This window comes from Nicotiana tabacum, chromosome 24, assembly GCF_000715075.1.
Source record: "Nicotiana tabacum cultivar K326 chromosome 24, ASM71507v2, whole genome shotgun sequence".
NCBI classification, from domain to species: domain Eukaryota; kingdom Viridiplantae; phylum Streptophyta; class Magnoliopsida; order Solanales; family Solanaceae; genus Nicotiana; species Nicotiana tabacum.
This window is the reverse complement of record NC_134103.1, coordinates 43,517,796-43,530,898: the sequence shown is the minus strand read 5'-3', so window position 1 is coordinate 43,530,898 and position 13,103 is coordinate 43,517,796. Positions and strand designations below refer to the sequence as shown.

The following is a 13,103-nucleotide window of genomic DNA, read 5'->3' as shown; positions in this document are numbered from 1 at the left end:
CAGTGGTCACTTATTTCCGAAAACATCTTCAGTTCAGGGCCAGCTACGAATGGCCACCGATCGAATGGCTTCACCGACCGATTACGAATGGAGACCAAAGGGTCCCTCGATCTTTCGTGATTCCCGATGACTCCGGCGCCATAAAATTGACGATCGAGGAGCTAGAGCAAGTCATATTAATCGAGCGTCGGCCCGAGCGAAAGGTATACTTGGGAACGGGGTTAAGCCCTGAACTCAAGAAGAAACTCGTTTAATTTCTTAACGATAACATCGATTGTTTTGCCTGGTCCCATTTAGATATAGCAGGGATCTCGCCAGACATAACGACGCATCAGCTAAGTTTGGACCCCAGGTTCCGACCGGTGAAGCAAGAAAGAAGACGCTAGTCTGATAGAAAGAACGCGTTCATAAAGGACGAGGTAACTAAACTTCTCAAAGTAGAGTCCATTCGGGAGGTAAAATATCCTGAATGGTTAGCCAACGTAGTTGTAGTCCCTAAAAAAGGGGACAAACTTAGAATGTGCGTGGACTATAAGGATTTGAACAAAGCATGCCCCAAAGATTCCTTTCCGTTGCCCAATATCGATCGCATGATCGATGCCATGGCCGGCCACGAGATCCTCACTTTTCTCGATGCCTATTCCGGGTATAATCAAATACGGATGAACCTGGAGGACCAGGAAAAAACCTCATTTGTCACCAAATATGGAACGTATTGTTATAATGTGATGCCCTTCGGGCTAAAAAACGCAGGGGCCACTTACCAACGCCTAGTGAATAAAATGTTCGAAGAACAAATAGGAAAATCAATGGAAGTTTATATTGATGACATGTTAGTCAAGTCCCTGCGCGCAGAGGACCATTTAATTCATTTGCAGGAAACGTTCGAGATTCTGAGGAAATACAAAATGAAGCTCAACCCCGAAAAATGTGCATTCAGGGTCGGTTCGGGCAAGTTCCTCGGCTTCATGGTATCACATCGGGGAATAGAGATTAACCCAGATAAAATCAAGGTCGTTGAAGACATCATCGTCGTAGACAGCGTGAAGGCCGTACAAAGACTAACAGGTCGGATCGCCGCCTTAAGCCGGTTCATCTCGAGATCATCTGATCGAAGTCATAAATTTTTCTCTCTACTCAAAAAGAAGAACGATTTTTCTTGGACCCCGGAGTGCCAACAAGCATTAGAAGAACTAAAGCGATATCTATCAAGCGCACCACTGCTTCACACTCCAAAAACGGATGAGAAACTTTGTTTGTACTTGGCAGTATCGGAAGTCGCCGTAAGCGGTGTCCTAGTTCGAGAGGAGCAAGGTACGCAATTCCCTGTTTATTATACGAGTCGAACCTTAGGAGAGGCGAAAACTAGATATCCGCTCCTAGAAAGGTTGGTGCTTGCACTGATAAGCGCCTCGAGGAAGTTAAGTCCATACTTCCAATGTCATCCCATATGTGTATTGTCCACATACCCGCTTCGTAATATTTTGCACAAATCCGAGTTATCAGGCCGACTGGCCAAATGGGTCATCAAACTCAGTGGGTACGATATCGAATATCAACCCCTCACGGCCATCAAGTCCCAAGTCTTAGCAGACTTCGTGGCTAATTTCACACCGGCCCTCGTACCCGAAGTCGAAAAAGAAGTGTTGAAATCAGGTACATCATCGGGGATATGGATCCTTTTTACGGACGGGGCTTCGAACGTAAAGGGGTCCGGGCTGGGCATAGTTTTGAAACCACCCACGGGTGGCATTATTAGGCAATCTATTAAAACTATCCGGTTGACTAACAACGAGGCCGAGTATGAAGCCATAATTGCAGGTCTCGAGCTAGCTAGAAATTTGGGAGCAGAAATCATTGAAGCCAACTGCGATTCCTTGCTGGTGGTGAGTCAAGTAAACAAAACTTTCGAAGTTCGAGAAGGTAGAATGCAGAGGTATTTAGATAAACTGCTTATCACTTTGCACCATTTCAAGCAATGGACTTTACGGCATGTCCCACGGGAACAGAATAATGAGGCTGACGCACTGGCGAATTTGGGGTCGTCGGTCGAGGTAGATGACACGGGCTCGGGGAATGTTGTTCAACTTTGAAGATCGGTAATCGAAGAAGGACACACCGAAATAAATTCTACAAGCTTAACCTGGATTGGAGAAACAAGTATATCGAATATTTGAAAAACGGAAAACTCCCATTGGACCCTAAAGATTCCAGAACCCTACGGACCAAAGCTGCTCGATTCACTCTGGCTTCAGACGGAACACTATATCGAAGAACGTTCGATGGACCGTTGGCGGTATGCTTGGGTCCGGGGGATGTCGATTACGTCCTACGGGAAGTGCATGAGGGTACTTGCGGGAATCACTCTGGAGCCGACACATTAGTCCAAAAAATAATCAGAGCAGGGTATTATTGGATCGATATGGGCAAAGATACGAAGGAATTTGTTCGTAAATGCGATAAATGTCAAAGGTTCGCGCCAATAATCCACCAGCCCGGAGAATAACTCCATTCGGTCCTATCCCCGTGGCCTTTCATGAAATGGGGAATGGATATCGTCGGCCCTATGCCATCGACCCCAGGTAAAGCCAAATTTATTTTGTTTATGACTGACTATTTTTCTAAATGGTTGAAGCCCAGGCGTTCGAGAAAATAAGGGAGAAAGAAGTTATAGACTTTATTTGGGATCATATCATATGCCGGTTCGGGATTCCCGCCGAAATAGTATGTGACAATGGAAAGCAATTCATTGGTGGCAAAGTAACAAGATTCCTCGAAGACCACAAGATAAGAAGGATACTATCGACGCCATACCACCCCAGTGGGAATGGGCAGGCCGAATCAACAAATAAAACTGTCATTCAAAACTTAAAGAAGAGGTTGAACGACGCTAAAAGGAGATGGAGAGAAATCCTGCCCGAAGTCCTTTGGGCATACCGGACAACGTCAAAATCCAGTACGGGGGCGACCCCGTTCTCCTTAGTATATGGATCCGAAGAATTGATACCAGTCGAGGTTGGTGAACCCAGTGCCAGATTTCGATTCTCGGTGGAAGAATCAAATAACGAGGCTATGAACACAAGCCTCGAACTATCGGATGAAAGGCGAGAAGCTGCCCTCGTCTGAATGGCCGCCCAAAAGCAGCGAATCGAAAGGTATTATAATCGAAGAACCAAGCTCCGCCATTTCAAGCCTGGGGACTTAGTGTTGAGAAAAATTACCATCAGTACCCGAAATCCGAATGAAGGGAAGCTAGGACCGAACTGGGAAGGACCATATCAGGTACTCGAGGACACCGAAAAGGGGTCGTACAGGATCGGCGTTATAAACGGCAAACAGTTATCAAGCAACTGGAATGTATCATATCTAAAACAGTACTACTGTTAAGGTACAAGGGACGGATCTCTTGCCAGAAAGCACGCGTTGCACTCTTTTTCCCTTAGACCGGTTTTATCCCAAATGGGTTTTTCGGCAAGGTTTTTAATGAGGCAACCATTGGTCGTGCAGTATTTATAACAATACCCAGGGTCCCGCAAGAGAGTTATTTCACAGCAACGGTGTCCCAATAGGAAAACTGTAAAGAGCCAAATGGTCGAAGCGAGCCATGCTCATATAGATTGGCCCGAACCCAAGCGTGTAATAACGTGCGAAGAATTAAGATACAATTCGACCATTAAGCCTACGGGCTATTTTTTATATTCGAGTTTGAACAAACACTCACTCGACCACTAAGCCTACGTGCTACATTAATTCGAGTTCGAATCATTCACTCGACCACTAAGCCTACGGGCTATATTAATTCGAGTTCGAATCATTCACTCGACTAAGCCTACGGGCTATTTTTTATATTCGAGTTCGAGAAAACACTCACTCAACCATTAAGCCTACGGGCTACATTAATTCGAGTTCGAACCATTCACTCGACCAAAGCCTACGGGCCACATTAATTCGAGTTCGAATTATTCACTCGACCACTATGCCTACGGGCTACATTAATTCGAGTTCAAATCATTCACTCGACCACTAAGCCTACGGGCTACATTAATTCGAGTTCGAATCATTCACTCGACCAAGCCTACGGGCTATTTTTTATATTCGAGTTCGAGCAAACACTCACTCGACCATTAAGCCTACGGACTACATTAATTCGAGTTCGAATCATTCACTCGACCACTAAGCCTATGGGCTACATTAATTCAAGTTCGAATCCTTCACTCGACGAGCTTTTGTTTTTATTTATTTCGAGTTCGAATCATTGACTCGACCAAGCCCACGGGCTATTTTTTATTTTTCGAATTCGAGCAAGCACTCGCTCGACCGTTAAAGCCTACGGTCTACATTAATTCGAGTGCGAGCAAACACTCGCTCGATCATCACGCCCACGGGCTATATTTCTTCAAGATCGAATCGTTGACAACTAAACGCTCGCTCGGTTGCAGAGACTACGAGGTCCAAATTTGATTAAGTGGTTTAAAACATTATGGAAACATTCATAAGGCGAATAAAGTCCTCGCAACACAGGAAACAAAAACAAAAGCGAGTCGGCGGAAGGGGAGATATGTCTATACATAAATTTATCTGCATGGGTGATTACAACGTAAAAACTAAGAACTAAATTAATCGACCGGGAGCTGTCTTTTCTTTATCGGTTTCCCCCCCGTTTTCGGATCCGCTATTGCTCCCATCGTCGTCATCATCATCGCAAACCAGAGCTTCGGCATCAGCTTCAAGCTCTTTTGCCCTTTTTATCTCTTTCGAGAGATCGAAGCCGCGAGCATGAATCTCCTCGAGAGTTTCCCTTTTGGATCAGTACTTAGCAAGTTCGATGACCCAATGCGCTCGGCCATCGACGGATTCGGCTGTCTCTCTTGCCTGGACTTGGGCAGCTTCAGCATCGGCCCGATAGACGGCCACTAGCGCATCCGCATCGGCTTTTGCCTTTTTAGCATCGGATTCGGCCTTGGCAAATACAGAGGACAACCGAGCCTCAAGCTCCTCAATTCTTCTTGCTTGAACCAGGCCTTTTTCCTTCATTTTCTGAAGTTGGGCTTTAGATGACGATAACTGGGCTTGAGCAGTCTCTTTTTCTGCAGCAAAGCGGTCCATACCTTCTTTCCACCGCAAGGATTCCATCCTTATCACGTCGACCTCCTCACGAAGCTTCCCTACCATCTCGATTTTTCACTGCAGCTGTGAGACCGAGATGTTAGCTATCGTTCCGGTATCGAACACATAGGTTTTCAAAAGCATCATTACCTGCTCAGACAAATCATTCTGATCTCGATAAGCCTTGGCCAACTCAACTCGGAGGGCTTTTATTTCCTTCTCTCTCTGCCCTAATAAAAGTCTAAGGGAGTTCCTCTCATCAGTAGCGCGGTTTAGGTCGGCCGCGTATCGATGCAGCTCATTCTGAGAACGAGAACATTGTTCTCGATGGACTGCCGCAGCCTACAAAGAAACAAGAAGCGAAGTTAACGAAAAACAAACATAAAGGTAGTACCAACAAAAAGATCTTTAAAGGCTCACCTGATTCAAAGCCTGCCGCAAACTGTGAAAAAGATCTGATTCATCACCGGCACCGGCAACGTCCTCGATACTGGTAAACAGGTCACAAAATGGATCTTCTTCATCAGGCCTGTCTAGATCAAGGGCTCCCAGAGCTTGAGCTTGCCGAATCACCCCTGCGGAAAAAGCGGGAAAGGTAGGTGAATCCTCGATCGCTGCTGCCCCAAGTGACTTGCTTGGAGCGTTCCCCTCGGCTCGGAGGGGTTCGAGGGGCTCTTCGATTGAAACCCCTACCGGTTGACTCCGATGAGAGGCATCTTCGACATCCAATAGTTCGGGGACTCTACCTCAATCTCTCTCCGGTATATCTTCAGTTCGAGGCGGAGCCCTAGAAAGCATCATCGATCCAGCCGGCGATGAAGCACCGGTGGCTCTCTTCGTTCGGACTGCCAGCGTGGACTTATTGTCTTCTTCTTCTTCTTCATCTTCATCCCTTAGACGCAAAACGGATTCTACGGTCAAAGGAATGACATTCATGTTCGGCTTACGAGCTGTCCTCTTCTTCGGTTTTGGATATTCGGGCAACGAGGCTCCCTTCCTTTTATTTTCCTTCACCGGCTTTGGGACAGAGGTCGAAACATCCTCCTCATTGGACAGAGGCCTCAAGACCGCGTCTTTACCCAAACCTGCATATGGTAAGTATTTTGAGAAAAGCCTCATTCGGATCGTCAGAGTTCGAGAAATGAGCTTACCGTGATTTTTGGCCTCTCATCGACCCCTTGACAAATCACGCCATGAGCGCTCGGCGTATGTAGAGGTCGAAACAAGAGCCCGTACCCAATTCTTGAGATCGGGAACCGCTCCGGGCATCCAGGGAGCCGCTACATCACAAAAAGAGGAGTGTCGGTAAGAGAATGAATGAAAGAACAAAATAGAAGCAACAGCAAGATCACACATACGTTTCATATTCCATTCCTCGGGAAATGGCATCTTTTCATTCGGGATCAGGTCCGAAGTCCTTATTCGAGTGAACCTGCTCATCCAACTCCGGTCCCTGTCCTCGTCAATACTCGAGAACAGAGCCTCGGTAGCCCGACGCTAGAGTTTTATTAACCCTCCCCGAAAAAGTCGGGGACGGTATAGCCGAATAAGATGATCGAGGGTGAACGACATCCCCTCGATTTTGCTCACGAAATATCGGCTCAGGATAACGATCCGCCACAAAGAGGGATGGGCCTGGCCTAAGGTTACCTGATATTGTCGACAGAAGTCAATAACGACGGGATCGAGGGGACCCAAAGTGAAAGGGTAAGTATATACGTTCAAAAACCCTTTCACGTAAGAAGTGATATCTTCGTCAGGGGTAGGTATTATTATTTCTTTTTCACCCCAATTGCAATCCTTCTTTAACAAATCGAGGTGCTTCTCGGTTATCGAATACATGTATCTCGATACCGGCTCACACCGGCCAGGGACCGATGAACCTTTATCAACCTAAAAATCTGAAATAAGGACGCACGTCCCGGGGACACACTCCTCAGGCCGTGGTTCTGCCGGTGTCTCATCGGCGACACACTCCTCAGGCCGTGGTCCTGTCGGTGTCTCATTGGTGACACACTGTGAAGATGACGCCTTCTCTTTCTGAGGAATGGTTTGCAATGTTTTCGCCATTTTTTGGATTCGAAAGTAAGGAGTAGAAGGAAGTGATAGAGATTTGGTAGAATTGAAGAGGATTTCTTTCGGAAAGAAATCACAGCTTTTCTGGTAAGTTGGAGAGTATAAAGAAGAATTTGAGAAATTTTATAAGATAGAAGGTGTAAAAATGGTAAAAGATAAAGGTAAGGGTTATTTATAGGTTCAAACGGTGGCGGTTCAGTATCAGCAGTGGCCGACCACCGCCTGACATGCATTAAATGCCTTGGAAGACTAAACCGACGGGACAACTATGCGTCATGGTCGAACCCGATAGAAACGACAAGATATAATCCGATCGAGCTGTTGAAAATCATATCGTTTCTCTCCATATTCTTTCTGAGAAATGAGGGGACTATCTGTATACGGTCGAAATAGATTTCAGCCTTGGCATGTCCGGTATGGTTCGAAGGGTGGTGTATCGAAGTAAAATCCCGAAGGGGGGCACGAACTAACCTCGAACCCGGGGAGGCCGGCCCGTGTCGAGATCGATATCATAATCAAACTCGAACAAGAATCGAACCATGACGCGGGTGGATCTATCGTGTTGATAATCCAAAAACCAACATACATTGATTTGGAATCAATTCGAGGGCTCGAACCAGGATCGGGCTCGAACCAAGATCACAAGTTCGAGCCGAAATCAAGCTCGAACCAAAATTGAGGATTCTAAGCAAGGTCAAGCTCACAGACAAAAGCCGTTACAATCCCACTAGAGGGAATTTTGACAGAAATTATGGAAAAGCTGATTTATCATGGGTCTCCCACTGAATGTTTATTTTATTATGCTTGGAGCCGAATCCCTCCACTATAAAAGGGCTTGATTATCATTTTTGTAAAAGGACATCTTTTCTCTGAGATTTAGATTATAATGAAAGTATTATTTCCTCTGCAAGAAAGAGTGGTTATTCCAGTTTTCTTAGATTGATTCTATTTGTTCAATCCCAAGGTTCACTGTTCTTGATTGCCTTGTTTAGATACATTATCTACAATCTATATTCACATTTTATTCATCCTTGCATTTTGTATTAAGTTGCACCACATATCTTCGGAACTGCGTATAAATTCAACTCTATCCATTTTTCGGGTAAACAAGAGGCAACAATCTTTGCATTGGCCTCCTATTCTTGAATTGTATACCCCTAGGATTGGAGATAACAATTGGTAACTGCTAAGTTTCAAATTTGAATTGTAAATAATTCTTGTTGCCTAAATCTTTTGTCAACCTTTCCAGTTGATTAACGTTCTGGTTAAGAGTTTTACTTTTGTACAATTAGGAGTTTTTACATTATTAGGTTACTTAAAACATATTACAAATAACTGTCCGTAATGAGTGAAACCAGCTACGATTCCTCAGTTTAATTGGAATACTATGAACAGCAGTACTTTATAGGTGGCAGAAATTATTGGCATTTAGGAATTAAACACATTATTGGACCTAAATAATAGAAAGGTTACATATGCAGAATTTTTAGCCAGCCTAGGTGATACATGAATAATTGTGACAGAGCAGGGATTAGGTTCCTTATTTTTTTGTTTTTTTTTTGGGGGTCGTGGGGGGGGGGGGGGGGATTATTATATGTGTACCAGAACAAAAAGCCAAAAATAGGTCAAATCTTTCATGTGGTTCTCTCTCAGTTAGACAACCAAGCACGTCTATTACAGAAAATCCAGTAGGAGTGGCATATTCAATGTTTATCAACTAATATTCGTTAAAAGCTGAGTTAACATGCAACCTAAGCAGCTACTTTATCCTGCAGACCTTGTTCATTTGCTGTTTATACGTAAGAAGATTAAAATTTTAACGATCAAGATGGAATGGATCCAAAAGTTCTTTTTATAAACATGACCATGTTCAGACCCGCTTGCATTCAAAATCAATTGCTTGTGTTGTAGTCATTCCCTGGAAAGACGAAGTCTGGATGTAATTCAACTCAACCAAAGTGAGGTAATAAATTATTATCTTCAGTTCATGTGACGGACCGAACCTTGTCAGGTCCGGAATTTTGGGAAGCACCAAATAATCATAATGCATACTACCTTACACATGTAAAGATATCGGGTAACTCTGCTCACCAAGAAATTGTCATATGGCAAAAAAATCACTTAACTTCTTTTTCTCAACTGGAATTCAGACCTTGGTCTCCCATGGTTGACACACTTCAACTACCAATAAATCCAAAACTATTCTTACACATTCCCATATAAAGAAATATTTATATTAATATACTTTGAAAACAAACTTACTAGATAAAATCCTATATAGTGATAATGATGCTGAAGAGATGCAAATGAATATAAGCCATGCTTCGCATTAAGCAATAACCATAGAGATCACAATTACCTGGCTTCATGGTCACCAAAAATCAAAGCTAGTTAATCAATCAAAGCAATGAGCAAAATCGGCAACCTTGTTATCAAGGATTTCTATGTATAAAGTATAAACAAAAGCAATAAAAGAACACTATAAGGTCAGAGAAAATGCAACACAAGAATAAATATGAATAAATTAGTACCTATCCAAAAATTTCCCAACATGAGGAAAAGCCCCAAAAATGTGAAATATTATCTGGGAGCATAATCAGAAATGGTGTACACGATGGAATATAGAGTTATGCACAACTTTAAACTAATAGCAGCTCCCTCCCCATTTGTCTAACAGACATGCCGGATCCTGAAAAAACCTTCTCTAACAAGTATATACAAAACAACCCTTCACTCCCCAAATCTGAGTACTCATCCAAACATTCAAAATAGTTTGTAGGAGACATAACTGTTGGACATCTTGCAGAATCCTCAATATGGGCTTCACAAGGAGCAATGCGAAACTGCACCCTCGACGTTTACAAAAAAGAAAAGCAAAAAAGAACTTAACCCTCCCAGATCAGCCACTTTCTCTCATGCAATTACCGGGCAATAGAAACTTATATCGATCTGCATTTTCCAAAAGAAAAGCTGGAAGGTGAACGGCTGAGTAGGAGTGCGGAATAGGTCCCATTTTGCCTATGATCTCCCTGAAAGTGTACTCCTCTGGTAGCATATCAAACAAATCAGCTCCTTCGCAAATTACCTTTTGCACTCTCTTTGGATTCAGAAAATGAGAAAATCTGACCCTGTCAAAATGGCTGTAGGCTTTCATCTTGAATATAAACTCACTTATGTGGCGGAAGCAAAAGCTACAATGCCACCCTGCATCCGCCAAGATGATATCTGACTGTCGAAAATGAGCATACCTCGTCTTACCAGATTGGTATCTGTGTACAGAAGCTCTCCAGCTATTGTTATCGACAAGGAATTCAAAAGAGTAGAGATAGTTCTTCAACCGAAGATGAAGAACTGCAGGTATGTCATCGCACCACCTCAAGAGATTGATGGTATGTCTACTAGGTATCTCATCAACATCCGACATTATCAGCAAATCATCATCCTGAATACCAGCTTGTTTGAGGAGATAATCCAATGCAAGTCTCTGATAAGCTTCCTCAACAAAAGGATTCTCTCCTTTCCTAAATCTCCCGGGGATTTGTCCATATGTCAGTCTTGATTCAACAAAGTCAAACTGATCTCTGTGGTTAGCAAAGTACGAAGGCTTTGGCAATCCGGTGAATGTTGAATTTGATTCGAGCAAAACAAACTCTGTTATATAAGGGTACAACTCCTTCCACCGTATAGTAAGCATCTCCACCTCATTACTGAACAACACTGCATCAAAGACACGCCTAGGGTACTCACGAATTCCCCACCCATGAAGTTTACAGAGATTCTCCATTGACACATTCTCATGATAATAGTGAGGCATTTCATGGAAAGGCTTTGGCGGCTTTTCCCACAAAGGCCGTAGGAAGTAAGTGATTTTCTGTCCATGCACATATATACCAAAGATACTAGTTGGAATCAACACAAAAAGAAAGATATATGTTTTCAGGTCCAAGCCACGAAGGATGCATTTTAATCTCGACATGCTCAAGGCTCGACCAGCGTCCTGCAGTCAACAAAACCATGGTTTAAGGAAACTAAGAACCGAGGATAGTACTCATCAGTGGTACAAAAAGCATACACATCCTGTATCCCACACTCTAATTCATAGGCAAAAAAGCTATTGAATACCAAAACAAACTACAGTATTTAAGTTTGAAGAGCACACATTAAGTAGAAGCAAGATAAGTCCCGAGCAGAAAACGAAACCTCATCCTATCCTGCCGACCATGCTCAAATTAAGACAGGACCAAAAAAGGGAAAAGAGGTAGGGAATTATTCAGTACCTAACCAAATTGTATTGTGCTCATTATTCCACCCCCAACATGAGTAATTCCAGATATATGCTAAAAAACAAAAATTATGCTTCAAGCAAAAGTAGAAAGATACTTGGTGCTAGGGTAAGCAAAGAAGAAACAAACTTGGTGAAGGGGCACTTTCATTTAACATACAAGGAAAGTACTATGAAAAGGAACAATCTAGAAGGCAGAATTCTCACAATCTCCTTCTCCTTGATCAAAATGATTAAAAAAACAGCCTTTTTACACAAAGAAAAAGGAAGCAAAGGAGGAAACATACAAGAATATAGAACCTTGAATCAAATCAAATCTAGCTTCTTTTTTTCAATACGGGCTAGAACAACCAATATAATATGACTATATAACCACCTAATACTTTGAACATTCTTTTGTATCTAGAAGCATAGAAAATAAAAAACAGAAACAGGAAAAAGAAAAGCAAGGAAAACCAAGAATGCAACCCCAGAAGCAAATCTAAAAACATTAATCAATGACTTGACATATACATTAAGGACAATATAAAATAGTTGAAGAGGAAAAAGAAAAGGAGAAAACTTTACCTCATAACAAATATCATCCTTCTTCTTAGAACAATACCCAGATCCCCCTTCAGCCAAGATAAAAACTTTCTCCCAAAATCTAGTGATACCCCACATCTTTCTCCTTTTCTCTAACTGTATTTCTATCAACCTCCTTCAATTTACAGATCAAAGTCCAAATCAACCCACAATTGCACTTGTAATGCAACCCGCAAATCAATCAACCAACAACTTGATACCACCTAGTTCGGACTGAGGAAAAAGTGGAAAGTTTATAAATAGAGCAACCAAAAAAAATTAAAATAAAAATTTTCAAGCCCTTGAAATTAGTTGTGACCCTGAAAGAATGGATTGAAGAATAATAGTAAAAAAAAATAAATAATAATAATAATAATAATAATAAAAGTAAAAATAGGGAGGAATTTGTGGAAGAATGAAATTAGGAGACAAAAATATAGGCCAGAAAGGGTGAAGTGTTTTTATGGGGTCGGCAGTTGTAAAGAAGATTTCAAGGCCGTTTCTCTTGTCTTCTACCCCACTTCTACCGGCTAATACAACAAATCATTTGTTTCTCTTCTTTTTATTTTCAATTAGGGTACGATAATACCCTTTACATTACATATTACTCATTTAAAAATAAAATATAGTATGAAGCAATTATTAAATTTAAATAAAAATAATAAAACTCATATAGTCGACATCAACTAACATGAAAACAAAAGAGTCGATATTCAGATTGAGATAGTTATTTCATCTAACCATAATTGTCTCCAGATAAATTGATTATTTGAATTGAGACTTAATTTATCTTATTCATTTATTTCATTTTATACGATTGGTATATTATTTAAAAAGTAACTTTCTCCCACATTTTTAAATGCATCAAGGTTATTTCATTCAAACAAAAGAGTCGATATTCAGATTGAGATAGAGAATAAATAGTTTTACATTATACTAAAAATACCATTATTATTCTTTATAAAGAAGAGAGTAATCCATCTTACATTTTTTTTAAAAAGTAATATACGTAGCATTATAGCCTTACGTTTCCAACCAAAAAAACAAAAAACTTACGTTTTAAAATCAAATGAAT

The 13,103-nt window shown here is 41.8% G+C and overlaps 1 protein-coding gene across 1 annotated transcript; it reads right to left on the bottom strand.

The window, feature by feature from the left end:
* Positions 1 to 9,692: 9,692 nt before the first annotated feature.
* LOC107799192 (uncharacterized) lies at positions 9,693 to 12,566 on the bottom strand. The gene is made up of 2 exons (XM_016622278.2): positions 12,032 to 12,566; positions 9,693 to 11,179 (listed from the first exon to the last, which is right to left on the bottom strand). The coding sequence occupies exons 1-2, from the start codon at positions 12,125 to 12,127 to the stop codon at positions 10,082 to 10,084; spliced, it is 1,194 nt and encodes a 397-aa protein (XP_016477764.2). The 5' UTR covers positions 12,128 to 12,566; the 3' UTR covers positions 9,693 to 10,081.
* Positions 12,567 to 13,103: the final 537 nt, after the last annotated feature.